Source organism: Vicugna pacos, chromosome 2 (assembly GCF_048564905.1).
Source record: "Vicugna pacos chromosome 2, VicPac4, whole genome shotgun sequence".
In the NCBI taxonomy this organism is placed as follows: Eukaryota; Metazoa; Chordata; class Mammalia; order Artiodactyla; family Camelidae; genus Vicugna; species Vicugna pacos.
Window position 1 is genome coordinate 9593087 of NC_132988.1, and position 26643 is coordinate 9619729.

The 26643-nt window shown below is 48.2% G+C and overlaps 2 protein-coding genes and 1 pseudogene across 3 annotated transcripts; 1 reads left to right on the forward strand and 2 right to left on the reverse strand.

Annotated features, from left to right (window-relative positions):
* The first annotated feature begins 20 nt into the window (after nt 1-20).
* Nucleotides 21-6877, forward strand: LOC102533356 (tripartite motif-containing protein 60). 2 transcript variants are annotated; one of them, XM_072972331.1, is made up of 3 exons: nt 21-114; nt 3872-3925; nt 4809-6877. In XM_072972331.1, the coding sequence occupies exon 3, from the start codon at nt 5160-5162 to the stop codon at nt 6579-6581; it is 1422 nt and encodes a 473-aa protein (XP_072828432.1). In that variant the 5' UTR covers nt 21-114; nt 3872-3925; nt 4809-5159; the 3' UTR covers nt 6582-6877. The 2 variants fall into 2 exon arrangements, with proteins under 2 accessions (XP_072828432.1, XP_006211002.1); XM_006210940.4 differs by lacking the exon at nt 3872-3925 and having other exon boundaries at nt 26-114.
* Nucleotides 6878-10841: 3964 nt separating this feature from the next.
* Nucleotides 10842-15048, reverse strand: LOC140700763 (tripartite motif-containing protein 75-like). Its single transcript, XM_072975103.1, has 3 exons — nt 14996-15048; nt 11315-12633; nt 10842-11078 (listed from the first exon to the last, which is right to left on the reverse strand). The coding sequence occupies exons 2-3, from the start codon at nt 12371-12373 to the stop codon at nt 10959-10961; spliced, it is 1179 nt and encodes a 392-aa protein (XP_072831204.1). The 5' UTR covers nt 12374-12633; nt 14996-15048; the 3' UTR covers nt 10842-10958.
* Nucleotides 15049-18163: 3115 nt separating this feature from the next.
* LOC140700764 (small ribosomal subunit protein eS26-like) lies at nt 18164-25593 on the reverse strand (annotated as a pseudogene).
* Between the last annotated feature and the right edge of the window lie 1050 nt (nt 25594-26643).

The window sequence follows — 26643 nt, forward strand, 5'->3', positions numbered from 1 at the left end:
TGCGCGCCATTTCCTGAGACCGGCCGCTCTGGGGCGTGAGGCCTGCGCCCTGCGTTCTGCGCCTCGAGGCTCCTCACAGTCGCGGGCTGGAGAGAGTCGGGCCGCTTGCTTCAGGTGAGCCGGGAGGGCGAGAGGAAGGGCCGAGGGGGCTTCGCTGAGCGGGGCTTCGCTGGGCGTCTCCCGGCGCCAGACCGCGGGGCCTCCTCAGACTGCGGGGGTGCGGGCGTGGTGGACGGCGCTCAGTGATGGAGACTGTGCCCTGGACCGCGGTTTGGGAATTGCTGCATTATTTCCAAGGAATTGCTGTTTGGTGTGAGGAAAACGGGGGATGCTGAGGGAGTAGGGTGGTGGCCACCGTTTAGGTACCATGACCGCACAGTGCCTACCTTGGTGGGTCTTTTAAGCCTTGTTTCCCACCAAGCAGTGGTTCACACGTGGCCCCGGGCCCGCAGCATCCCCTGGGGACATATTAGAAATACCGAGGGCGGCTGGATCGGAAAGTGGCCCTGTGACCTAGCAGGCTTTTGCCGAGACTTACAGGTAGTTATGATGCCAGCTACGGTTTGAGAACTATTTTCTTAAAACAGTAAAGGACCAGTAGACTGTTTTAAATTGGAAGATGAAAGGATTATATTGTATATGAAAAGATCAGTTTAGCTACAGAGTTAGGGAATTGATTGGAGGCTCCGTTGTGTTTCGGAGTAGAAAACGGCTCGTAATCCAGGGAGAGACGTGGTGGCTTGAAATAGGGTGGTAACAGTGCATACGAAGCTGGTTCTGTGCAGCTCAGGGTCTGTGTACTTAAGGGCTTGATTCTGAGAAGCTAGGAAGACTGGTTTGTATGTATGCTGGGAAAAGAAAGCACAGTAATACTGGATTTGAGTACCTTATAGTCCTTGCACTGTGCTAGAGTCCTTTTTTATACATACTTTCTTAAAAGTTTTTTTTTTTTCTTCTGATTTTGGTTTTCCTGTTAAGGTCTGCAATTTACTAGCTGTGTGACATTGGCAAGATGCTTAAAACTTCCTTCAGCCTCCATTTTCTAATCTCTGACCACCCCCAATCCCATTTCCCCCACCCCCACCCCTTCTTCCTTAGCCTACTCAGAAGTACCAATTTGAAAGTATTAGGCAAGGATTGGAAGTCACCGAAGCCTTGGCTCATAGCTATCATAATGTGGCATGGGCAGGTAGGGAGATTGGCTTGGAAGAGACTGTGTGCAAGTTAATGCCTTTACTAGTCGTTGAGGATTTAGCAACTACAGGACACATAGCAGCTTTTAGGTTAAATATCGGTGCTTTTTGTATGCTAATCAATATACATACATACGTGTGTATATATGTAATATGTAATGTAATGAAGTGTGAAATGTTACGGTCTAAGTATGTGGATTCGGCTAGATTTCTAAGAGCTTTTGAGATTTTATAAGATGGTCTTAGAACTTTTTACCGTACGTGTGTTAAATGCCAGGTGCTGTGACATGTGCCTTACATTATTTTCTCATTTAATGATTACAGTGTGAGATAGTATTATTTCTCACTTTGTGAAAAGAAAACTGAACCTTAGAAATTTTAATTTGGCAGGGACATATAGCTAGTTAAGTGGCGCGGTTGGATGCAAACCCAGTTCTCTCAGGTGTTGCTACCTCTCAGTTTGTGTTATATCTGTTTTCAGTTATAATGCTGGAGTCAGTAAGCCCCTGTTTTTTCTCCTTAAAAATTTTTGGAATATGTTATCAAATGTGAATAAAGGTGAACATATCAAATATGAAAAATACAAGGTGCTTTGAAATAGAAGTAGAGGGAAGCAGAGAATACTGCGGGCATATGAAGAAGGGGCAGTAGGCAGTACAACGTAGTGATTGAGTATTGTTTCAGTGGTTATGCCAATTAATGTGATGTTGTATAAGTGTATTCAAAGGATTGTAAACTCAGCTTTTACACTTCTAACCGAGGAAAATAGCTCCTCATCAGATTGTTCTCAAAGTTTAACTGAATCAATGATTTAATGAAAGAGCCTTAGTAGTGCCTGATAAGTGATAAACCATCCTAGAGAACCTTTCTCTTGGGCTGAGTCTCCCTAAGGAGCAAAAATCAGTCCCAAGAAGTGAGAAAAGAGTAATCTAAGCAGTGAGTGGTTGCAAAGAGGAAGGAGAGCATGACACCTCTGTTAAAAAATAAATGAATAAATAAAAACCAAGTACTTTGTGGTACCATAGCCAGATGGAGATAATGAGGTATGAAGGACTCTGAATTGTAAGCTAAAAGGTGGAGCACTTGTCCTGACTTACTTTGGTGAGTTGTTGACAGGTTTAAATGAGGGGAAGATTGAATCAGCTTGAAAAATAAAGGCTTGTGGGGAGGGTATAGCTCAGTGTTAGAGTGGGTCCTTAGCATGCCTGAGGTCCTGGGTTCAATCCCCAGTACCTCCATTAAAAAAGTAAAGGCTTGAGGGATAAATTATATCAAGAAGCAATAGGCAAATAAAGAACTTGGGATAATCTACAGGACAAAGGTGGAGACAGGGGAGTACTATTCTAGATTGAAAGGTATTTAAGAGAACTATTAAGCAAATGCAATGAGTGGGCCACGTTTCAATCCAGATTCAAATAAATAGATCCTTATTGGCCAAGAACAGTGGACCTATATTAAGTGTAATTTATATGGTGTCCTTATTTTAAAAAGTTACTATAATTCTTATTTATAGGTCATAAAAATGGGATTCAAAAAAAGGCACATGACTTTTCTGGAAGATACACAATAAGTAGCTGAACCAGGATTCAAACCTAGTATCCTTCTAAAAATGTTAAGTCTTTCCATTGTGAAACACTGCCTCCCATAGCGTGTTGCTATGATAGCTTTTGCTTATGCAGGTACAAGACAGTCAAGCCTTGAGTTTGGGATACTTTATAGAGAATTTCTAGAACTACTGCATTTTTCCTATTCTGGTAGGAAAAGAAAGTCTGTAGTAAAAGAACTTGCTAGGTCACCACGGCAAAGCCAGTTTCAAAGGTCAAAACCATGCCCATATTATTCTGCCTTTGTGTTGTGAAGAAGAAAAGTTGAGAAAGTGTTAGTTTCTGGAGAAGGGAAAGAATACTGTGTTGATGATAAGCTTACAGGAATTTGATTTGCTTAAAAATTGGGTGTATCTTGAAAACAAGCCAAGAAATTTTCCCCCTGCCTCTTTATTGGTCCGGAAAGTATAGCATCTTTTTTTTTTTTAAATTGAAGTATAGTTGATTTACAGTGTTTCAAGCATACAGCAAAGTGATTCAGTTATACATATATATATTATTTTTCAGATTCTTTTCCATTATATGTTATTATAAGATACTGAATGTAGCTCCTTGTGCTATATGGTAGGTTCTTATTGTTTGTTTCATACATAGCAATGTGTATCTGTTAATCCCAAATTTATCCCTACTCCCCTTTCCCCTTTGGTAACCATAAGTTTGTTTTCTATATCTGTGAGTCTTTGTTGTGTAAATGAGTTCCTTTGTATTTTTTTTTTTTTAGATTCCACATATAAGTGATATATTTGTCTTTGGCTTCACTTAGTATGATAATCTCTAGGTCCATCCATGTTGCTGCAAATGGTATTATTTCATTTTTTTATGGCTGAGTAATATTCATATATATATATATATATATATATATATATACACACACACACACTCACATATATACCACATCTTCTTATCCAGTTGTCTGTTGATGGACATTAGGTTGCTTCCATGTCTTGCTTATTGCAAATAGTGCTGCTGTGAATATTGGAGTGTGTGTATCTTTTCAAAGTAGTTTCCTCTGGGTATATGCCCAGGAATGGGGTTGCTGGATCATATAGTAACTCTATTTTTTTGTTTTTTAAGGAACCTCCATACTGTCCTCCATAGTGGCTGCACCAATTTACATTCCCACCAACAGTAAGAGAGTTTTTCTTTTCTTCACACCCTCTCCAGCATTTATTATTTGTAGACTTTTTGATGATGGCCCCCTAACTTTTTATTTTGAAAGTTTCATACCTACAGAAAAGTTGAAAGGATAGGCAGTGAACATAAAGATCCCTTTTGCCCGGATTCACCAATTGTTAGCCTTTTGCTATATAGTTGCCTTTTCTCTATGTATATATACCTTTTAAAATTATTGAACCTTCTTAAAGTAAGTTGCACCCATTGGGTCCCCACCTCCACTCCCACCGCTGCAGTTTTATCTCTTAAGAACAAAGACATTTTACTTGTTATAAATAATATGATAAATTAAACACAATTTAGTACTCATACAATGTTATATGAGATACAGTCCATACTAAAATGCTCACATTTTTCCCCAAAGTGTTCTTTTAGTTTAGTCTAATTTTTTTATTTTATATCCCAGATTCATCAGATTGTGCATCGTATTTTATTGTCATATTTCTTTAGTCTTAAATCTAGAATCTTTTTTTTGTGCCTTTTCACGACATTGACATTTTTGAGGAACGCATACCAATTTTTTTGTAAATGCCCCACAATCTAAATTAGACTTACTGTTTTCTCGTGATTAGATTGAGATAGAATATTTTATAGGCAGTTTTGTGTGCTTCCCATTGCATCGTATCAGGAAGCACATAGAGTCAATTTGTGCCATATTTTGTTGTTTTTTTGATTAATAAGGAATGTGAGCTGAATGTCTACAACTGTAAATTCCCATTTTTTCTATGTACCTCCATCTAATGAGTTTAGCATTCATTGATGATTCTTGTGCTAATGTTTTAATACATTGGTGGTTGTGGGACCGTATTTTTAACTTAATGTCTTTTCTCACCCATAGGAAGGATTCCTTGCCTTGGACCTAAGACTACTTTCTTACAGTAGAAAGCCATTGAACTTGACTTCACATGAGTGGGAAGAGCAGCGGCCCAGCTACTGTGTTCTAGTGTGCAGTAGACTGCAGCCTGTGGAGTTGGAGTCTTCTTGGCAACAGCAACAGCTCCTCCCTGGAGCTAAGGGAGAGAGGAGTAGTCTATAGAGGCTGCCATCAACATACCAAGCCATTAAAGCTGAAAGCTGGTCCGTGTGTGAGGTCTGGGGGAAGACATCCACTGCTCACTGGGTCTTGAGCACCAGAGACCCAGTCTTCCTAAAGGGCTCATTACCTGACCACTTCTGTTCACGTGGTTCCATGGAGTTTGTGACAGCCCTGGCAGACCTCCAAGCAGGGGCGAGCTGCCCCATCTGTCTGGACTACTTGAAAGACCCAGTGACTATCATCTGTGGGCATAACTTCTGTCGGTCCTGTATTGATATGTCCTGGAAGGATCTAAATGATACTTTCCCCTGCCCTTTTTGCAGATTTTGCTGTTCAGAAAGGAAATTGATGCGCAATCTCCAGCTGGGCAATTTGACTGAAATTGCTAAGCTGCTCCAGATGAGAAAAAGCAAGAGGAAGAGGCAAGAAGAGAAGCTTATGTGTGAAAAGCACAATCAGGTTTTGATTTTTTTCTGTCAGAAGGACCGAGAGGTTTTATGTCCACAGTGCAGTTTCTCCACTGATCACCGGAATCACTACATTTGGCCCATAGAAAAAGCTGCCCCCTATCACAGGAAAAGATTGGAGCGTTGCACTGAGCTTTGGAAGGAGAGAGTGGAGCAAGCTGAAAAAGTAATAACTATGCAAACCAGAAAATCATTGGAACTGAAGAAGAAAGTGGAATATAGGAGAGAAGAAATAAAGGCTGAATTTGAGCAACTTGTGTTGTTTCTCCAAAACGAGCAGAAGACTGTTCTTCGGCAATTACAAGATGAAGAAATGGATATTTTAACAAAACTAAATGAAAATCTAACAAAATTTTCAGATCATGTTTCCATATTAAAATATCTGTTAAAGGAGATAGAGAGCAAATATGTGAAGTCAGAACTGGAATTACTGGCAGATGTTAAAAATATCTACCATAGGTATAGAACCATAGAGTCTCCTGAACCTTTTTCATTCCAGTTGAAAGAATATGGTTACAGTCTTCCTCCACAGTATTCTGGCCTAAACAAAATTATCAAGCAGTTTCAAGTAGATGTAGTTCTAGATCCTGAAACAGCACATCGTAAACTTATTGTCTCAGAAGATAGAAAAACTGTGCATTATGGATGTAAAATGAAAAGCTTATCTCGTAACCCGAGGAAATTTTATCTCTGCCCAGCTGTTCTGGGTTCTCAGGGCTATAGTGCTGGCAGGCATTATTGGGAGGTAGAAGTGAAAGACAAGCCTGAATGGATCGTGGGTGTGTGTGAAGACTCGCTTCCCAGAAGGAGAAAGAGTCAGAATCAGTGGATTTTAGTACAGGATGGATTATGGGGTATTGGACGATGCAGCCAGAGTAATTATGTTGCACTGGGCCCTAAAAAAATTAATCTTCTGCCAAGAGTAACACCCAGTAAGATTGGTGTGTTTTTGGACTACGATTTGGGTGAGGTTTCCTTTTACAATTTGAGTGATAGAGCTCTTCTCTATATTTTTAATGATTGTTTTACAGAAGCACTTTGGCCTTATTTCTATACTGGAACTGACTCTAAACCTCTTAAAATCTGTACAGTAGCAGATTCTGAATGATGGACTACTGTAAGACTCTTAAATGGTTTGTTTTTTGTCAGTGACTGGGCAAAACTAAGCTAGTGAACCTAGTCTCAGCAATTCTTTATTTAATTTTAGTTTTTCCTGTAAACAACTAGAACAGTTTTTCTCAGTTTTAGAAACTTCTGAAGAGTGTGGTTATAATGCCTACCTTACAGATAAATTAAGGGATCCAATTGGAAAGTGCTTTAGAAATCTAAGATGAAATACTTATGAAATACATTACTTTAGAAGTTCACTAATTGTCAATAAAAGTCCAGTAATTTTTTTCTGTATTAATTGCCTACTTTTTTTTTCCTTAAAAAATAAATAAGCCTCTTTTAAAGTCATACAGGACCAACTGCTGTGTGAAGGTAGCCACATTCAACTTTCATCTCTTTACCTCAGTATTTCTCAGTAACATGTTTCCTTCTAATTCTGTGTCTGTCTTTCTCAATCTTCACTTAGTACTACTGAAGATGGGGTGGTGCCCCCACTATGTACATGCATCATATACTTAAATATATGCACGCAATCAGAAGATAATCTTCGCTTTTTTCCCGTTTGGACTACATGTCCTTAGCTCCATTTAGCTGCCATCCTTGACCCTTTTGGGGAATTGACCTTTTTCCCAGAATCCCTGTTGATTTCTGTGTTTTCCTCCTCAGGCTAACTCTCCTCAGGGAACCACAGTTTTCAGTAGATCACAGATAGGTTAAATTCAGAAGAACTTGTATCATCAAAAAAGACTTTTAAGTTTTTGATGAGATTGTGTTGAGTTTTTAGACCAATTTGGGGAGGACTGACATCTTGATATCAAGGCTTCTAACCCGTGAACTGACTTATTTGGGTCTTTTAACTTCTCTCTGCAGTATTTTGTAGCTTTTCATTGTACATGCCCTTAATGTCTTTTGTCAGGTTATCCCTAAGTAGATCCATTGGGTTTTATGCAGAGTTATGTCATCAGCAAATACATTTTAAATTCTCTTAACAATCTAGGTACTTTTTCTTGCCTGATCACACTGGCTGGGACCTCCAGTACAACGTTGATTCTTGACATATTTTATGATTGGTTTTACCCTTCATTTTATTACTCATATTTGCTCACTTAGTTTCTGTACTTTTTTTTTTCTGTTGTTACTTCTGTTACCTTTGATACCTCCTGTTCTTCACATAAAATAATTAATGCTGTCAGTGCTACCTAGTGATTTCCCCACTGGTGGGTATTTGTTTAGACCATATCTAACATTTGCAAACAATGTACAAGGAATACATAAACTAGATTATTACTCCAGTATTCTATGTGTCTCCCTGGTTCTATCCTTGCTCCCCATAGTCTGTCAGCAACACAGCAGCCAAGCGATCCTTTGAAAACAAATGTGCCACTTGCGTGCTCAAAATCCACCAAGCACTTAGTGGCCCCTACGGTTATATCACAGACACTGCTACACTGTCTGGGCCCCTGCTACTCCTTTTCTTGTTTCCTATCACTCGTTATTTGCTCTGCTCCAACCACTGTTAGCAACTTGCTGTTTCCATAGGCCAGGGGTGATTCTTCCTTATGGCTTTGCACCTGCCATTCCCTCTGCTTGGAACACTCTTCTATCTGACATCTGCACAGCTGCTTTAAGTTGCTATCCTGTCCTCAGTGTTGTCTGTCACAGATCCCTGCTTTGTTTCTCTTCATAGCAATTAGTGCTTACCCTTTTTCAAACTAGTAAGTTGCTCCCCATGGTTCTTTCAATAGGAAACCAGTGATTTCTTTCTTTTAATGTAGCTAATTAAGTTGACAATTAGAGAAAGGTTTTTCTCTCTGGCAATAGAAAATGTCATATGGGCCCTCTTATTAACTGTAGAAACTATAGAATGGACAAACTGATACGATCATATAACAGATACTCTGCAGCAATTTTAAAAATAGACAAAGTTACATGTATCAGAATCTCAACGTAACGTTTAGAGAAAATAGCAAGCCATAGGGAAATCTATTGTATGTTTCCATTTATAGGAAGCCCCAAATCAGGCAAAACTAGACAATTTATTAATGATACATATGACAACCATAAAGAAAAGCAAACAAGGGATGCAACACAAAATTCAGGCTAGTGATTAGTTTGGGTTCCAGGGAGGAAATGGAATAAAATTGAGGAGGGGTACGGAAGGACTTGAAGCCACAGGTATATTTCTTAAGTTGAATGGTAGACACTTGAGTATGGTATTTTTCCTTTAAACTGCACATATACATTATTTACACAAATTTATTATCTATCGTGTCTGTTATAAAAGGACCTAAACCAATTTGATTTTGCTCTTCTCAATAGACAACAGTAACTGTCAATAGTCATGAGTGTGGCAATGGCACACATCTAAGCAGGGCAGGGTGTTGTAACAAGAGTGCAGGGGAACCTGTGGAGGTCACAGTGGTCCAGAGTCTCCAGGAAGCACAAGGAAGTTGCTGAAGCCCCACGGAGGTGTTCCTGGGGCACTAATAGGAGCACTTAACGGATTCCAACTTTGACGGATTCTAGAGCCCTCATTGGAAGGGGCCTCATTCAAGGTGGGCTGATTTGCAAGTAACACTATGAATGGCCTTAAGTAAGACTGATAAACGAAGAATATGTTGCCTCCAAAACCCAAAAAGGCCTAAAAGACATTGGGCTTGTTTCCACATCGTGGGTTTTGAGAGGGTCAACGGCTATTTCTCGACAGTGTCAGGGATAGAGGTGCTCTCAGTTTACCAAGTAATTGTCAGGAAATTAACCAAGACTGAGTGTTCAAATGATTCTCTGAAGAAGGGCATCAGAAATGTAAATCATAACTGTACTCCCAGAGAAAGCTGGATGAAGTGAAAATCTTGCTCCCACACACTGCCCATGCAAGGCTGTTGAAGTTCCTGGGATTGCCTGGTATCCTGCTGTAAGTAAAGGAAAATTATGGCTGGGAAGCTGTTGAAATAAGCTCTGATTAACATACTGGCCAAACGTATAACAGATATTTTACCAGTTGCTGACTGGATGGAACCAGTAATTAGACAACACTGGGTGAGAACACAGCATTTAGGTTGTGGTCATTCACTGTGAGATACTGTTCCCTCTTCAAGTTAAAAAACAGGCAAAATTTAAGTAAAACAAAAGCAGTGGGGATAATTAAACCTTACCCAAAATAGATCTTGAAATTCCATGGGATCCCATTTTGTGAAGCCAATTTGTAGGTGCCAACAGTTCGATTTAATTTTTATCTATTTCTCACGGGTCAGATCATCCATGCCTTCTCTTGGACAGTTTAGGACAACATGTGCTATGAACTGGGGGAATTCAGGCACGGCCACAGTTCCCATGGATAAGATGCTGCATACCTCTTTGATGTCCACTTTATGTTCAGTAACGTACTAACATCGTTGGGGGCACCCAGTTTTAACTTACTGGGAGCACAAAAGAGAATCTCACACTTTTATCTTTTTCGTTCAATAAATTGAGTATATCGTGGATTTCCAATTAGTTCAAATTGTGGACCTCTGTTCTAGTTTTGTTTCCTCCTCAGGTTTCCATCTTTCTTCTGTGTTCCCCTCCCCTCACCCAACCCTGGGAGGGGACACCATTAAGGCTGGGCTGATTTGCAAGAAAAGGCATAAAAGCTCAAAGTGTATGCTTGCTTTGGGGCAGTAGAGCCAGTCTGACGCCAAACCACAGAGGAGAAATGCCTGCGCAGAGTGCCAAATGTTAGGACTAGGGTCTGTAGCCAGGGTGGGTTCCGGCCCAAAATCTGGATCAGTGTCGGGACTGATGATGCCACACATACCAGAAGAATATGAAAACATTTATTATTCCCACAATAAGGTTTATGAGGTGACCACAGTGGTTACTAAGTAGGTGCAAGATGAATGAGAGAGAAGGAAGACTGACTAACTTGGGGTTTTGTTTTGTTTTGCTGGTTACTGGGTGGGGCTGGTGTGAGGGTTCTGGCACTACTGGGGTCCTGCTTGGTTTGAAGCTCCCCCTGCACCAAAGGAGGGAGCACACAGACTTTCCTATCATCTGTCCCAGGTGTGGGGGAAAGGAATAAAGAAAGGTAAGTCCTAAGAGTCTGGATGCAGACACCACTTCTATCTTAAACATCCCAGGAAACACAGTGTGGAGCCCTCAGTTCCTCGCTCCCGACACTTGCAGTAAAGCAAGAAACCCTCTGAGAAGTGTCCCCGCACAACTGTCTTCTCTCCCACCTGGAACGTGTAAGGTGCTTATAAAACAGGTAAAGTGCAGGTAGACGAAACATGCAAATGTTCACAAGTTTATTGCAGCTGTGAAACTACAGTTTTACACGCTCCACGTTAGAGTTCCGGAAATACATCAGTTACCTCCAGGCCCCTGTTGGCTGGGATCACCCCCGTAGTCTCTCACCGCGCAGACTGTGAGAGAGGCGCTCCCGATGCAGAAGTAGGGCTTCAGGACTTCCGAAAACGCCGCGGAGAAGGAGTGGAGGTGAGACCTGTCGTCTACGCTGTAGAAGGAGACGGCGCCCAGCTCGTAGTCCAGGTACACGCCCACCCCGCCGGGCCGGTCCTTCAGCTCCAGGGGGACGGCGCCCCCGGGCCCCTGCGCCTCGTACGCCCCGCCGCGCAGCCGCACCGTCCAGCGGCCGCCGGGTCCCGCCGGGCGCCGCGCGCGCGCCCCGGGGGCGGGGTGTGCGGGGTCCGCGCAGACGCCCACCGCCCACGCCGCCCCGCCCAGCCGCACCTCCCAGTACCGCCGGCCGCGCGCGAAGCCCTGGGCGCCCAGCACCGCCGGCTCCGCGCTGAGCCTCCGCGCGCCGCGGGGCGCCCTCCGCTTCCTCCCCAGGAACGTCGCGGACTTCCTGTCCTCCGACACCAGCAGGCTGGGGTGCGCCGTCTCGGGGTCCAGGCTCACGTCCTCCCGGAACGTCTGGATGATTTTGCGCAGAGCCGAGTGCTGCGGGGGGAGGCTGCAGCCTTCGCGGCGCAGCTGGAAGGAGTAGACGGCGGGGCACCGCAGGCCCTCGCACCTGCGCAGGACGCCCCCGATGCCTCTCAGCAGCCTCACGCCGGGCAGCACGCTCCGCTCGGCCACCTCCTGCAGGAGGCCCTTCAGGGTGGAAATGTGGTCGGAGAAGGCGGCCACGTTGGCGCCCAGCTGCTCCTGGATGTCCCGCTCCTCCTGGACCAGCCTCTCCAGGACGGCCTCCTGCTCGCGGTCCACAGCCCGGTTCAGCTGCCCGAACTCCAAGGCCAGCTCCCGCCGCTGGCGCTGCACCTGCTCCCGCAGCTCCAGCAGCTTCCTGTCCTGCGCGGCCACCAGGCTCTGAGCGTCGGCCACCCGCGTCTTCAGGGGCTCCACGTAACTGCCGAGCCTCTTGCGGTGGTGAGCGGCGGCCTCGCCCACGGACCTCACCACGTGGCCCTGGTGCTCGGGGGGCTGCGTGCACAGGGGACACAGCAGCTCCAGGTCGTCCTCGCAGAAGAGGCCCAGGACCTGGTGGTGCCGCTCGCACAGGCGCGGCTCCTCGCGCCTCCTCCTCTTGCTCCTGCGGCCGCCCAGCTGCCTGGCGATGTCGATCATCCTGCCCAGCTGGGTGTTGCTCCTGACGTGCCGCTCCTGGCACGGGTGGCGGCACACGGGGCAAGGGAACCTGTCCTCCAGGTGAGCCCAGGACTGCTGGATGCAGCGGCGGCAGAAGTTGTGCCCACAGTCGATGGTGACGGGGTCGCTCAGGCCGTCCAGACACACGGGACAGTTGGCTTCTGCCTGGAGTCCAGCCAGGGCCGCCGCCACCGCCATCGGGGCTGCACCGAGGTGGGGTTTTCTCGGGAGGCCGGGCTGCAGGGTGTCCGCCCTGAGAAGCAGGCGCACCCTCGGTTCTCACTCCTTGTCCAGGACGCTGCGCCCCGCAGGGCCGTCAGAACTCGGTGGCGCGGGCAGGTGCCCAGAGTGGCTTCCTTCACCTCCTGCAGCTGATCGCAGAGCAGCTGGGCCACTCACTGCCCTCAGCAGCTCTCTGGGTCGGAAAGCAGGCACAAGTCGAAAGTGCCTTTTCCTTCCTGGGGATGAGAAAAATAATCCTGCCTGTGAAAAGGCTGCCCTGTGTTGTGGGGCCAGCTCATGCCACCTTGAGGAATCTGCTACCCTACCCTCCACCACGATCCACTTACACCCGCAGGGACCACTGGCTGATGTGATGATGTCCTGGCACTGTGGAATGTGTGTGGGCTTGAGGAAGAAAGCCCCGGGCCTGGGTGGGGGGTCCCCCTCAGTCACCTGCTTATCTGTGGACCTGGGCAAAGTTACATAGCATCCCTGATTCTAAGAGGATCTGGTTAAAGGACAAAATTCTCAGCTTCAATCATTTCAGTTCTTGTCAAAAGTCTAATAAAAGAACCTGCTACTTTTTGGCTTAAACCACAGATATTTCTGACAGCACTCAGTTCATAATACATAAAAATTTACTTTTCACTTAAGGTTCTCAACTACAGGATATATCAGATACATCAGACTGTGTGCATAAGTGGATTTCATTTGGACTAGAAGAAATTTATCTGGATACCCTGCCAGGTCAGAACACTGACTTTTCACATCAGGCACAGAATGAGATTGAGACCAGGATTTTATTGCAAGTTGAAGCTGAGAAACACACACGTACACACAACTGCTCCCTGACATCCTTGGTGAGCTGCCAGCTAGTGAGGCTTTGTGAGGTCAGAATCCCTAGAAGGTGTGGCACTTTCCCTTAGAAGCTGCTGCTGATTCTCAAAGAGCTGAGAGGCCAAGTCAGGGCACCCACAGAGGATGCGTCCTGGTAAACTCTCCAAGCTTTCCTGAGATCAGTGAAGTGATCCCAAAGCTGGACGCTGAGTATCCATGGCAGATGGAGGGAGGTGTGAGGGAGTCTGTTGATTTAATTATCTTGGTGCCTGATTGGTTCAAAATAGTATTTTGATCCAGAATGATAAACAAATGAATTTCAAAGTGTTCCAGCCTCTGATTGCCCAGCCCACGACCACCCTCTGGGCCCCCCTCCAGTCTCCTGCCACCCACACCCAGATCTAACCACACCCCCTCCCACAGGGCTCTCCTGCAGGACTGCGTTCCATCTAGAGGACCCCGTCCTTCCCTCAGCTCCAGCTTCCCCAGCACCAACCTCTCACCCTCCTGCCCTCCTGTAGTATGTTCAGCTCCTCTGGGCCCAGTGCCTTTGTACCAGCAGAGCCCTCAGTGGTCTCCGGTGCTGCCTGGCTCAGAGCTCATTGTCACTTCCTCCAGATCCCAGCTTCCCCGCTGCATGAGGGTCACCTCCCCAACAAAATGTGACAGAGCAGTAAGGACAGGATCATGAACTCTTTTCACTCCGACTGATATAAATTTACACAGATTTGGAAAAACTGCGTCCCACACAGAGCTGTCACCTCCGTGCTGTCTGCCATGATTGCATCTCCGAAAATCACCTCAGTCCCTGGCTAAGCTGTTGAATCTCTAAAATCCTGCCAGGTTTCTGGGTCTCCCTTAGGGACTGAGTGACTCTGGGGCAACCTGCTTCTCTGGGGCATGGTGAGATGGAGGAAGACCAAATTCCTCCCTGGCCCCCGGAGCTCTAATCGCTGTCCCTCCCCACCTGCATACTGATGAGATTTAAAGTCACTTAAAAGTCAAAATGGAGCTGGTGGCCAGTGTGGATGTGGTTTCAGACACATCCCTGCACCAGTAACAACCTGACTTTTCTGAACTGGATCAAACTCAAGGACACCACCAGCTGTTTACAAAGCAGTACCTGCTGACAGCTCTAGCTGCAGCCTTGTAGTTTCAAACCCCTCCTCACCCCTACCCTCACAATTGTGTTATCATTTTGAGCAACAACCAGTCCTTCTCTGTTTAACCATCACCCTTCTTGCCAGGTCCATCCTAATTATTGACAGCCAACTGATGGAACCTTGCAGGTTTCATGCCTTTATAAGCCTTTCCCATTGTGTACCCTGGGGACACAATTCAAGTGCTTTTTGAATCTGTGTCTCCGGGGCTGCAGTCCTAACGACTCCCAATAAACGTCTCTATTTCAGTGAGGTCTGGGTTTCTGGGGCTTTGGTTAACACCCCACACTGCCCAGGACTGAGACCTCCTGGAGGGGGATCCCACAGCTTCAGACCAGCCTTGGGGGTTTGTCACACACAAGTATTTTCATCCTCAGGCCCCCAGGACAGGGTAGGAACTTGGCATCTGTGCTCTCAGTAAGCATTTAGGTGACTTAGGACAAGGCAGGCTAAAGGACCGGGAACCCTGATAAAGGACAGGTTTTAGCAGAAGCCAAACCTGAGCCCAGATTCCTTAGGAGGTGGGTCCCTAGGCTGGGCCCAGAGCAGGGACTCAGGAAGCCCTGGCCTTGTCCGCTCCCCACTTCTGCTCCCTACTTACCTGGTGCGGCTCTGGCGGTGTCCCAACGCCTGGTCCTCAGTCTGCTGTCCCACCAAATGGTGTGGGCCGGTTGTGACCCAGGCATATATAATCACCAGGAGGGTGGAGCTATTGGGGTCCCGCCCTAAAGGCTGTGGCTCCTCCCCCGGAGAGTGGATTGGATGAGAGTGTTTAGAGGTGCTGCTCAGAGTTGGGTGGGGGTGGGGGGAGGACCCAGCCTGGGATGAGGCCAAGCTGATGGGCGGCCGCTGTCCCGGTGATAACGGGATCCCAGTTGCAGATCTGAGATCCTCCCATGATCCTTTCAACGCCACTTAACTTTAATCTTCTCCGATGGGGGAAATGAACTCTGAAAGGCGCTGTGAGTCTGTCCATTTCCTCCCCAGGGAGGTGTGACTCCCCCGCCCTTCCCGATCTCCAGCTGCGCGTGCACGCGGAGGGGCAGCCGCCCCTCTCAGGGTCCGGGGTCTGGGTGAGTCCATCCAGCCCCCTGCACCCTCACGAAGAGCGGTTCCCTATTCCAGGACCGCTGAACCCCGACCGCGGACAGGGCAGCGTACAGAGCCCAGCTCCGGACCTGCCTGACACACGGAAGACAAACTGTGCGAAGTCCGCGCCCCCGAGAAGTTGTGCCGCTGCCCAAGGTTCAGGTTCCCGGCGTGACTGTCTCCCAGAGCCGAGGGCGCCGCCGGGAGGGACCCCTTGGGAGGGGACGCGCACCCAGGAGAAGCCCGGAGTGAGGCAGGAACCCGGGGGCCAGAGGGCAGCAGTGCCTGGAGGGCGGTGGCCTCTGAGCGTCTGCCCACTCTGTTCCTGGCGCGCCCCGCGGCCTCAGCGCAGCAGGGATTAGAATTCCAGCGCCTTGATGAAAATCGAAAACACATTGTTTGGTGGGAAAAACCTTTAATTTTGATATATCTTGTTTTGGAACTGCCAAAGCAGTTTGCATTTGTTTCCTGCAACTTTTCCGTACAATAATCCTGGTAAGTAACATAGTTAGTGAGAACAGACAGAAAATGACTGCAAATAACAGAACACCTGCACTAGCTTCGCAGCTTCCTGTGAAAATACAATTGTTTCTAAACAAGTTAAAACAAATACACAACCAAAACCCAAACACCATCTAATTCTTGAGATGATATTATCCCACAGTTATTAATTGTATTAATTTGCATTCTCATGAACCACAGGGAAAAAGTACCAACCGGCAAATGTCACCCAGGTGGGTCTGGTAGAGAAATAAGCCCTGCCTTTTTCTCGAAAAGTATTGGTGTAAGTATTTTTGCTCTGATATGAGAGCTGTTATTCAAAGTGCAAAATGAAACCTCTCCCAACTCATACTTTGGAAAGTGCCAGTCCCCCTGGACTTTGGTGTATGCGGTGCAACACAGGGGTTAAGACCAGAGAAGGATTTGTCAGCTTCCCCTTTGGGGGACGGCAGAGCCATAGCATCCCAGGGGACAGACCCCTACAGACACCACGGCGCCTTCACCACTGCCTCCTCCTCCAACTAATGGTGCCAACCCTCTGAAGACTCAGGGCAGCTGGTACACAGGTAACCTTGTGAGGTTGTAAGGACAGCGTGGTTTCACCGTTTCCACTGTAATGCCTTTTCTGTCTTTTGAGGTGAGAAGACTGGGAACTCAAGTTTCAGTATCTAGGGTCAAATTGACCTTGGAAAGGTTGATTTTACACTTTCTGTAGGTTAAAATGTTTTCAACAGATGGATCCATTTTTCTCCCATTCATATGAAAGGACCGCTGGAGGGTCTAGATCTCCATAGCTGCTGGAGAGGCTTTCAGTCCCTGGGAGCAAGTCCAGGTCTGACTCCGCCCCACTTCTCTTCAGTCTGGAGGCTGCCCGCCCCCTCTCCAGTCCCCCAGAATTTGCCAACATGACCTGGTTTCCCTTAACAACTCCTGTCAGGAGGGTCCTTTCCAGGCCTGTCCCCTTTGTAGAGGGTCAGGGGGAGCTGGCTGCCCCGCGGGGTGCAGTAAGGGAGGTGCAGCAGTCACTTGTTTAGGGCTGTACCTGGATCTGGACTTTGGGAGCGGGTCTATTTTCAAACCATTCTGATGGGTCAGGAGATCCGGGGTCTCTCAGACACAGATGACTCTTCTCAGTTGACAGCAGAGGGGAATGGCTGCCAGGTCTTGACCCTCAGTCCTGTTCTTTGCCCGCATCTTCTTCATAGACCCAATCATCCCCTGATCGGCTTATCACCTAGTCCCCCACCCAGCCAGCCTCCGGAGCTCTCTCACTCACTTCATCGTTAGAGTCCTGGAACCAGGGACCTGAGTGTCGTCCCAGCTGGGCCTGTGACCATCCAGGGAGCAGAGACATAGGAAAGCAGGGCATATTTGCCTCCTTGCCCCATTTCAGTGTGGACGACCTTCGGGTCAGGAGAGAGGATGAGGCTTTGCTTCTCATCAGGAACACAGATTGCCCCCCTCCTGCAGATCCTGCATGGAAAATGTCTGGCACCATCTGCTGGAAAATGTCTGAACAACCAAACCCACATGATTGGATCAAAAATAACACTGGGCGGTTCAGCCCCTGCGGCCACAGCAGCGCGTGTCCAGGACCACGGGGCGGAGCGTTCCCAGCTCCTGGTCAGCCGGGAGCGGCCTGCGCACACACAGGAGGCGGCCGTTCCCTCTTTTAAACCACGGCTGAGGACAGGTGTCCTCCAACCCCAGCCCAGCCCCTTCTGTTCACTGAACTCAGGGTCTCAGAAACTGTTCCGCATCCACACACATATTTCACTATGAGCAGAAGCCTGAATGGAAAGTGTTGTTTCCATGGTGGGAAGAGAAAGTTTCTGGAAAAAGGACGCTCTTTCTGCGAGGTCGGCGTTTCCTCCAGTGTCCTTTCGCCCTCTCAGTTCCAAATCAGAGGTGCTGTCTAATGAGTGCTTTACCAGGTTAGACCACGTGCTCCGTGCTTTACTCAAACATCCCGTGAAAACTTCACGAGAATTCTCTACTGTGGGAGGCAAGTCCTCCCACAGACAGCAGTGGAAAGGAGGGTTAGAGTGGTGACGTCCGCGGGGCCACCAGGATGCAGTTTTACCCTACTGGGGCCACAACAGCCCGTCTCTTTCAAAATACTTGAGTATTTCAAAATACTTTTTTTAAAAGTATAATTTCCATTTTATTGTTTTGTTTTACAGAGAACAGGATTTCTTCAGTCATTAAGGACTTAGCTCCTTACATGGGCTCTGGTGGAGGCCGTGGGGCGGCATCTGCAGGTCTAAATCTGGGTGGGGGTGTTCGGCCCTTCTGGGCTTCACAAGAAGGACTCCTGACCACCTTGCTTTGCGTGGCACAGCTCACATAGTAATGCAGTTCCACAGACAGCTTGGGAGGCACGTAGCCGTGGAGATACTTGCTTCAGAAATGTCCCCGATGGCTGCAGCCTCTACTGTGTTTCGAATGACAAACTTCTCAGTGACCCTGTCCTTGGGCAGGCATCTGACGCAGCGAATAAGCTGCACGAGGCTGCGGGCCTTTTTGGCAAGACCACGGTTCCCTCTTTCCCTGGTCACCAGGCGAGGACACGAGAGAGCCAAAATACATTTTATTCCCCGTGACCAGCTAATTCCCGATTTGAGAATACTCTCCCAAAAGTCCAGAAAGAAAAAAATTGTGATTCGTAACATTTCCATGCAAGGAGCGTTTATCAGACGGCAGGAGGAGAGACACACCATGAGCAGGGGAAGCAGCCCGAGCCTGAGCTTTGGGGCGATCTCGGTTCTCTGCCCAATGGGATAAGACAGAAGTCACTGCGATGTGATTAGCAGTAGGTGAGGATGGATGTTATCTGGCACAAATCAGTATCAGGAACAACACAGTTATTCTGTAAATATCAGCATTAGGTCAGTGGATCAGCGCCCCCGAAGGCTTTAACCACCAGTGATGGACTCAGCAGGCTCAATGATGGTGTTGGGGGGGCAGATGGAGGTTCTCTAATTCTGCACCCTTACGCTTCACTGCTGGCATCTTCCCTAAAGAAGACCTTTCCCTTCCTGATGTCCCCTTCTGTGTTTTTAAAGGCACTCCCTTGACTCATGAATTCTCTTTCTCTCCAACGTGTATACCCATCATTCTCCTTGCTGAGGTCCAGAGAGCCCCACATGGAGCCAGCTGCACTCTCTGTGCTGCCTCTGCATCCTCCTGGCCAGTCCTCACTAGTCTTTGAGCTCTTCCCTGCTGTGAGATACAAGAGCCTTCAGTCCCATCTTGTTCTCTCCCAAGACCAGACCTAGAACCTACATTTTCTCCATGACACCCTGTGGGCCTTTATAGATGAAGGATATTGAAAAATTAGGATCTGGTGGAATAAACGCTTTTAATGTGTGATGTAAAACAAGTCAGGGTGTACGTGTTAAGAACCATGAAGGATCTGATATTTACCTTACTTCTGAGCTAACAAGTTAGCCTGCCCCTGTATGATGGATGCTGGCTGAAGACACAAAGCACTTTCTTACTCGTGGCACAGTGGCAGCATGAGCTCTATGTTAGTCTCAGTACCCGGGGTCCTTCCATCCGTGGGGTGAGCCTAGATGGGCACGGTGCACACAGGGGATTTGCAGCACAGACGGGAACTCCCAGCCCAGGACAGCCAGATCCTCACTGCGCTGTGGGCAAACCTGCCCAGCCTCTGCCCCAAAGGGAGGAGTCGCCTTCAACATGATGTACAGCGGTCACACCTCCCTCTGCTCTGCAGGGTGACTCTCTCTCCAGCTTCTGAAGCACCTCCTCAGGAAGCATCCTTGGAAAAAGCGTGCAGGACCAAATGGCAGCCAGTGCCTCTGCGTCACAGAACATTCTCCCAACATTGCCCAGACCAGGAAGCAGCATTACAACCGGAACTGAGACAACTCTTCTGTGGGTGTGGACATCTAGGTTTCTGAGGACATCATTAAGAAGACTTTTAGGAAGTGGGAGGGGGAGGTGTGGAGAGGGCCAGGGAGGACACCTCTGCAAGAAGGGGTCTGCACAGGGGTCTCCAAGCACGCTCTCCAGACCAGCAGCGTCAGGACCACGTAGACATTTATTAAAATACAGGTTCCTGGGCCCCACCTCGAAACTACTGACTCAGAAATTCACGGGGTGGGGGATGGAGCCCAGAAACCACTGTTACAGACAGCCTACCGGTGACCCTGGTGCATCCCAACCTTTGAGAACCATTCATCTGGAAGTTGCATTTCAAGGAAACTAGAATATGTCACCCCAGAATATGCCTTTTTGACACAAAAATTATTTTGAGTTGAAGGCAATTAAGAAGCAGCAAACCCGCAAACCCTCCCCTTCTCTGCCTAGCGGTGGGATACAAATTCTCCTCTTAGTGGACACAGACCCTTGTCAGCCCAGGGAGGGCGCCAGAGGAAGCTGCAAACAAACCTTCCTCCATTAATTCTCCTCCATGGATTGAATTTCCCGCATCCCGCATCCCGCCTCCCTTGAAAGCCTAAATCTGTTCCCAGCTCCTCTCTCTGGTCTACAAATGACCTGTTTGTCGAAGCTGCTTTATAAGCGGGGTTCTGAGCCTCCGCGGGGCTTCCGTTTCCTTTAGGTTCCTCCAGCGAGGGGGCGCTGCGGCCCCCATTCCCTGCTTCCCTCTTGCTAATTTCTCTGAGAGACTCCCAGGGGCAAGCAGAGTAGGGCGGCGGCTGCACTTGCCTGCAGGGCGCGTCCAGAGCAGACACGCAGTCCCCGCCCTGCTGGGTGATTCCGCCCGCAGGAGGCCGCAGCAGATGACACGGGTAGGTCACACAGCAGGGGAGGATCCTGGGTTAAAAGAGGCTGTTTCTGCTTTTTTCTGACAGGAGGAGCACTGAGAGGCGAGATTCTCTGAATGAAAATTGGATATGTGAAAAAGGAGTTATTTTTAGAGTAAAACCAGGAGGGATGGCACGTCAGAGAGCTCGCGGACGCTCAGGTGTCAGCCACTCTGAAGACTTCAGCCGCCGCCGTCTCTCTCTTAAAGGGTCTGGAGTCCGTGTTTGGAGCTTCAGCCTCAGTAAATCCAAGTGCAAACTAGGTCCTTCTGTTTCTTCGAGGACCAGACACGCCTTGTGCTCAGACTGCCCTCACTTCCCCTCAGTTCTGCCCTGGTCCCGAGCTGTCACCTACCTGGCTGAAGCTCTTGCCTTGGGGTCCCTCTCCACCCTTTACTGACCTCCTGAGTGCACGTCCCATCTCGTCCACCAGGAGGCCTCAGAGCACCATGGGGCCAGCGGGAGCCTCCTGCCGCCCAGTCTGTATCCACTGGCTGCTGTATCCACCTCTTATCCACCAAGTTTAGGGTGCAGCCTGGAGAGCTGTTCAAAAGTCCCTGCTGCTCTCGGGGTCCCTCTGCCTGAAATCCGCCACTAGCTCCCACTGTTCTCAGGGTCCAAACCCAAAATTCCTCTCACGGCCCCCAGCCAGCTGTCCCTCGGCTCACATACTGGTTTCAGGAGAGTAAATCTCGGTGCCCTCGTTTCGGGGAAAATAATGTCACCATAACTTCTCAGTTTGCCAAAGCACACAGGCCTTTGAGGGGAAACCTCTGACTCCTGAATTACTTCTCCCCACACTCTGGACCCCATGGAAAGGAGTTGCCACGGCCCCCAGGTAGTTGGACTTCTCAGCCAAGCTCCCTCCTGATCTTACCATTTGATCTCTCTCTCTCTTTATTAAATGAAGTATAGGCAGTTACAGTGTGTCAATTTCTGGTGTACAGTATAACCTCCCAGTCATGCATATATGCATGTATTCATTTTTATATTATTTTTCATTAATGGTTATTACAATATACTGAATATAGTTCCCTGTGCTATAGAGAAGAAATTTGTTATTTTATTCATTTTTATATATAGTGCTTATCATTTGCAAATCTCAAACACCCAAATTTATCCTTTCCTGCCCCATTCCCCGGTAACCACAAAGCCACAGGATTGTTTTCTATGTCTGTGAGTCTGTTTCTTTGGTAGATAAGATCATTAATGTTCTCTTTTCTTTTTCTTCTTTTTTTTTAGATTTATACTTATGAGTGATATCCTGTATTTTTCTTTTTCTGGCTTATTTTACTTAGAATGACAATCTTAAGCTCCATTCATGTTGCTGCAAACGGCATTATTTTAATCTTTTTATGGCTGAGTAGTATTCCATTGTATAAACATACCACAACTTCTTTCTCAGGTCTTCTGTTGATGGACATTTAGGTTGTTTCCATGTCTTGACTATTGTAAATAGTGCTGCTGTGAACATTGGGGTGCAGGTATCTTTTTCATTTTGAGTGAATTTCTTTGTCAAATACTTTGTTGAGCATAATTTCCAAGCTGGTGGTTGTACGGTGCCCGGGGGAAGGACAGGGACAGCCCAGTGGTACAGCACGTGCTTAGCATGCACGACGTCCTGGGTTCAATCCTTGGTACCTCCACTAAAAAAAGAAGATAAGCATAAAATTTTAACAAGACACTGTGGCCAAGGAAAAAGCTGTCACAGAACTTCCAGTCTCACAGGTGAGAAAGGGTAACAAGGACCACCAGATTCAGGAGTCAGTGCGAGGGGCTGGCAGGGGGCGCTGGGGCTCCCCAAGGGCCCCGCCCCTGCAGGGACGTCGGGGAGGGAGTCCCCCGGAAGAGAAGTGCGGTCGGAAGAGGGGGCAGGACAGATCTCTGGTTGGCATCTAACCAGCGTCATCACTGCCACTGCAGGGGGACCCACGGGGAGGGCCCCGCGGGGTCCGGCGGAGAAATCAAGCTCGGCCGGCACGGTGCCCGGGAGGCTGCGGGATCGCCCGTCCCTGCGCGGCGGTTGCCCCCGGCGGCGGGCGGCCTGCGGGCTGTTAAGTAAATGAAGTTACTGAGAGGGAACAAGGCCGCTGCGCACGGGGCTGGGCGTTCCCGGCTGGGAGCGAGGATTTACTAGGACCCTTTCACACGCAGTAACACGACTGGGACCAGGCTCAGCTGCCTTACACCCCGGGAAGAGGGGCAGGGGCTCCTCCGCCCCCTGAAAGTCGTTGCCGGTTGTGAGTGGAGGACAGTAATCGTGTTGACACGTAGAGTGTCTCTGGCCCAATAACCAGAAGTTCAGTGAATATTTCAGGTGAGAATGTGTGCAAAGTGCGTACAATCACACGCAGCACTCCCTTTCTGAGTGCCATTACTGCACTGTTAGGATTAATATTATTTGTAGTAGTATTTTATTTGACGACAGGAGAAGAAAGATGCAAAAACGTATTGGAAGATCAACGGGGGGAAAATCAGCCATAATCCTACCACTTTGATACATCATCAGGATTCACGTTCTCAGCTGTGTGCTATCAGAAATGTTCCTATATCCACATCTTTACATGTTTTCATGTGACAGATTATTTAGCATAAATGGCAGTATATTTTACATACAGTTCCTTAACCTGGTTCCCTCCACTTACCATTATATTAAATGGCATCCTTTATTGTCATAAAATCCTTCTATAATAGGAAATATATATTTTTTAAGTAAAATATATTGGTAATATTTATAAAGGACCAAAAAAGAAGTCTACCAATGCCACCAATAATTTCTGTGAATGGCTTAATTTAAGCATTTTTGTAAAATATATACTGTACTCTCATGGACAACTTCTCCTGTATTTATGTATGTTCACATCAGCATCAGATAGCTACTAAGTGTCCATGATGTTTAGGGAAACTGCAGTGACCACAACCAAGTTTCTGGTCTCCTAGAGCAGTGCAGATGGAAACCAAAAGTGCAAGTCTTGTGCATATATTCAGGGTAGAAAAAAGTTTTAACACTTTTCCTAACATCTGACCAGTACAAACATAATGTATCAGGTGAAGACAGTGGACATAAAGAAAAATGAGACAGGACATTGGTTCAGACCCCTTGGAAATCATTTGGCTCTTTCTGCTTAAGCTGGGTGTGCAAGTACCTACCCTACCTATGGCTCAGCAATTCCACTCCCAGGATTTACGTGTGGAAATGTGGCCTGTAAGCAAGAATGCTCATAGCAGCAAAAAACCCACAGGGCAAATCGGGAAACAACCCAGGGATCCAGCAACAGAAGGACATACTGAACAGTGGTGCAGGCACACAGGTGAGCACTACTAACCAAGGAAAAGGATCTGAAACATGGAAATAAGAATGAACCCACCACCCATCATATTCAGCACAAGATCCCAGAAATAAAATAAAACAGCCTGTATGTTTCCCCTCATATGAAGGTCACAACCAGGCCAGACCAGTGTGTGCTTCAGCAGCAGGTGGCGGTTATCTTTGCGGAGGAGGGTGGAGACAGTGATGGAGAGTGGGGGTGGGGGTGGGGGAGGCAGCAGGTACTGTTTTGTGGGTGGACTTGGTGGAGGTTTCAGGGCTGTGTTTGCTTTGTAATCCTGCATCAGGTGATGCAAAAGCATCAGTGTGTGTCTGTCTGTGTGGTCTCCATCCGTAAAGGTTTACTTAAAAAAAGAAACTGCTTCTGGAACGTTTCCACAAGTGGTCCAGGGAACCTGCATTTGCAACAAGCATTCTGGTGCCTGCCAGCAACGGGAAACCCGTGAAAGGGACTGACTTCCAAGTGCAGTGAGAGGAAACCGCGATCAGACTCCTGGACGCTCACTGACTGTGTGACCAAAGATGTGGGTCACAGTGGGGCCTCACACAGCTTTCCTTCCAGCCCAACCTCTAAGCTGCCCAGGGCACCCTGCCCGCTGCCCTGTCCCCGGGAGCTGGGCAAGTGGTCAGTGTGGGAGCGGACACTGGAAGGAGAGTCTGGGCTGGAGCCCGGGATCTGCCGGTGGTCACCTGTGAGCTCTGAGCTCCGGAGCCTGGTGAGCTCAGCACCGAGCCTCGAGACCCTCCCCTGCACAGAGAGTGAGCGGAGACCCTCTTCCCAGGGCAGTGGCAGGGCTCACAGCAGTCAGAACACAGACAGGGCGGATGAGGGGCCCCTGTCAGGAGGGGAGTGTCATCGCCCCTGAAGCAGGTGCACTTCTGAGGCTCTGCTGAGAAGCTCAGATCTGGATAGAAACTTCTGGATAGGATCCCTCACTTACTTTAGTCTGAGTCCCTACTAGCAGTTCAGAGCCTCGCACATTTCCGGGTACACAATGTAGATTTTCCAGCAAGTAGGGGGCAGACCAGAGTCGGACCTCCTCACCCTGAGAGAACTGATGGGAACACTGAGTTGTTCGACTTTGGTGGCATCGGGAATGACCACTGTGAGTTCCACGCATCAACCCCACACCCACGATCCAGCTCCCACACTCCTCACACTTCCGGTCCTACCTTTCCACCCAGATGGTTCCTCGTGGGGACTCTGCCTCCTCCACTGACATGTCATGACCTGAGGACGCAGGACCTGGACCTTGTCACCCAGTCTCAGCGGCTCTCTCAGTAGCTGTTTCTCGCTGGCTTATCTTCCTGATGGCACTGTGCCTGTGGTCCCCGGGGTCTGCCCTGGGCTCCCTGTCGCCTTCCACCAGGTCCCTCCACCTGTGCTCTCCCCACAGGCTGCTGTGCACGGAGACAAGCACTTCGCATCCCTGCCCGGAGACCCTCAGGAGTGGGAGCCTGGACGAGGAACGCCCGCCCTGCCCCCCCGGAGCGGGAGCTGCCCGGCCCCCTCCGCTCTGTCCTGCGGGTCTCCTGGGGACATCCACAACGTCACAGAGCAGCACCGTCGTCCCTTACGGCCACTCTGTGACTCTGGTGGACAAGACGAAACAAGACCACTCTAGACCCACGTCTGGGCGCAGACAAAACACGAATATTCTTCAAACCACAAAAATGACCCAACATCCAGGACAGACTCCCCTGTCCTGGCCCACAGGAGTGACGGCTGTGACTTCGCCCATCACAGCGTCAGCCTCTAGCCTTCCCTCCTTCTGCAGGAGGTTTAGCAAGACACCCAGTCACAGAATGACATCTCCTCCTGGTCGCATCCTGTCACGGCATCGTCCCTAACCCTTCCCCACGTCACATAACAGACCCAAATCCTAACATAACCGTTTCTAACACCCCCTCCCTGTGGTGCTCTAGAATTCCCCATGGGGTCTATTCTCTGTTGCTGACAGCAGTGAACCAGGTGCTCAAATGCAGGTGCTCACTCTTTGGCTTAAGAGTGCTGACAGGGCTGGAGGAGAGATAGAACTTGTGGGAAGGGAGGGCAGAGCCAGGGTTCCCTCAGTGCAGGGGGAGGGCCTGGGGCAGGTGGGCAGGTGGGCAGGTGGTGAAGAAAGACAAGATTCTGCTGCGTCCACAGTCACTGCCGTCCAGCCAGGGCCCCAGCTCTGCTCCGCGTGCTGAGTGGCAGGGCTGCTCCAGGGGGAGGGAAGCCAGGGCCTCAGCCCAGGAGCACAATTGGAAGGGTGCCGAAACACTCAGAATCAAGACCGATACTTCAGAGTATTTTTAAAAGTCAAAATCAATGTAAAAGATCCATGACGAACAAAATGTCAAAATCTTATATAAAGACAGGATCAGTATTGCCAGCTTTTCCTTCATAAATGCTTCCTCACCAAGCTCATGAAGAACTAATCATGTATTACTAATACCTGTTACACTTTCTCACATTTGATTCAATATTTAATATTCACAAAAAACTTTAGTATTACAGACAATTCTGAGGTACCACAGTCCAGTCCTCATTCT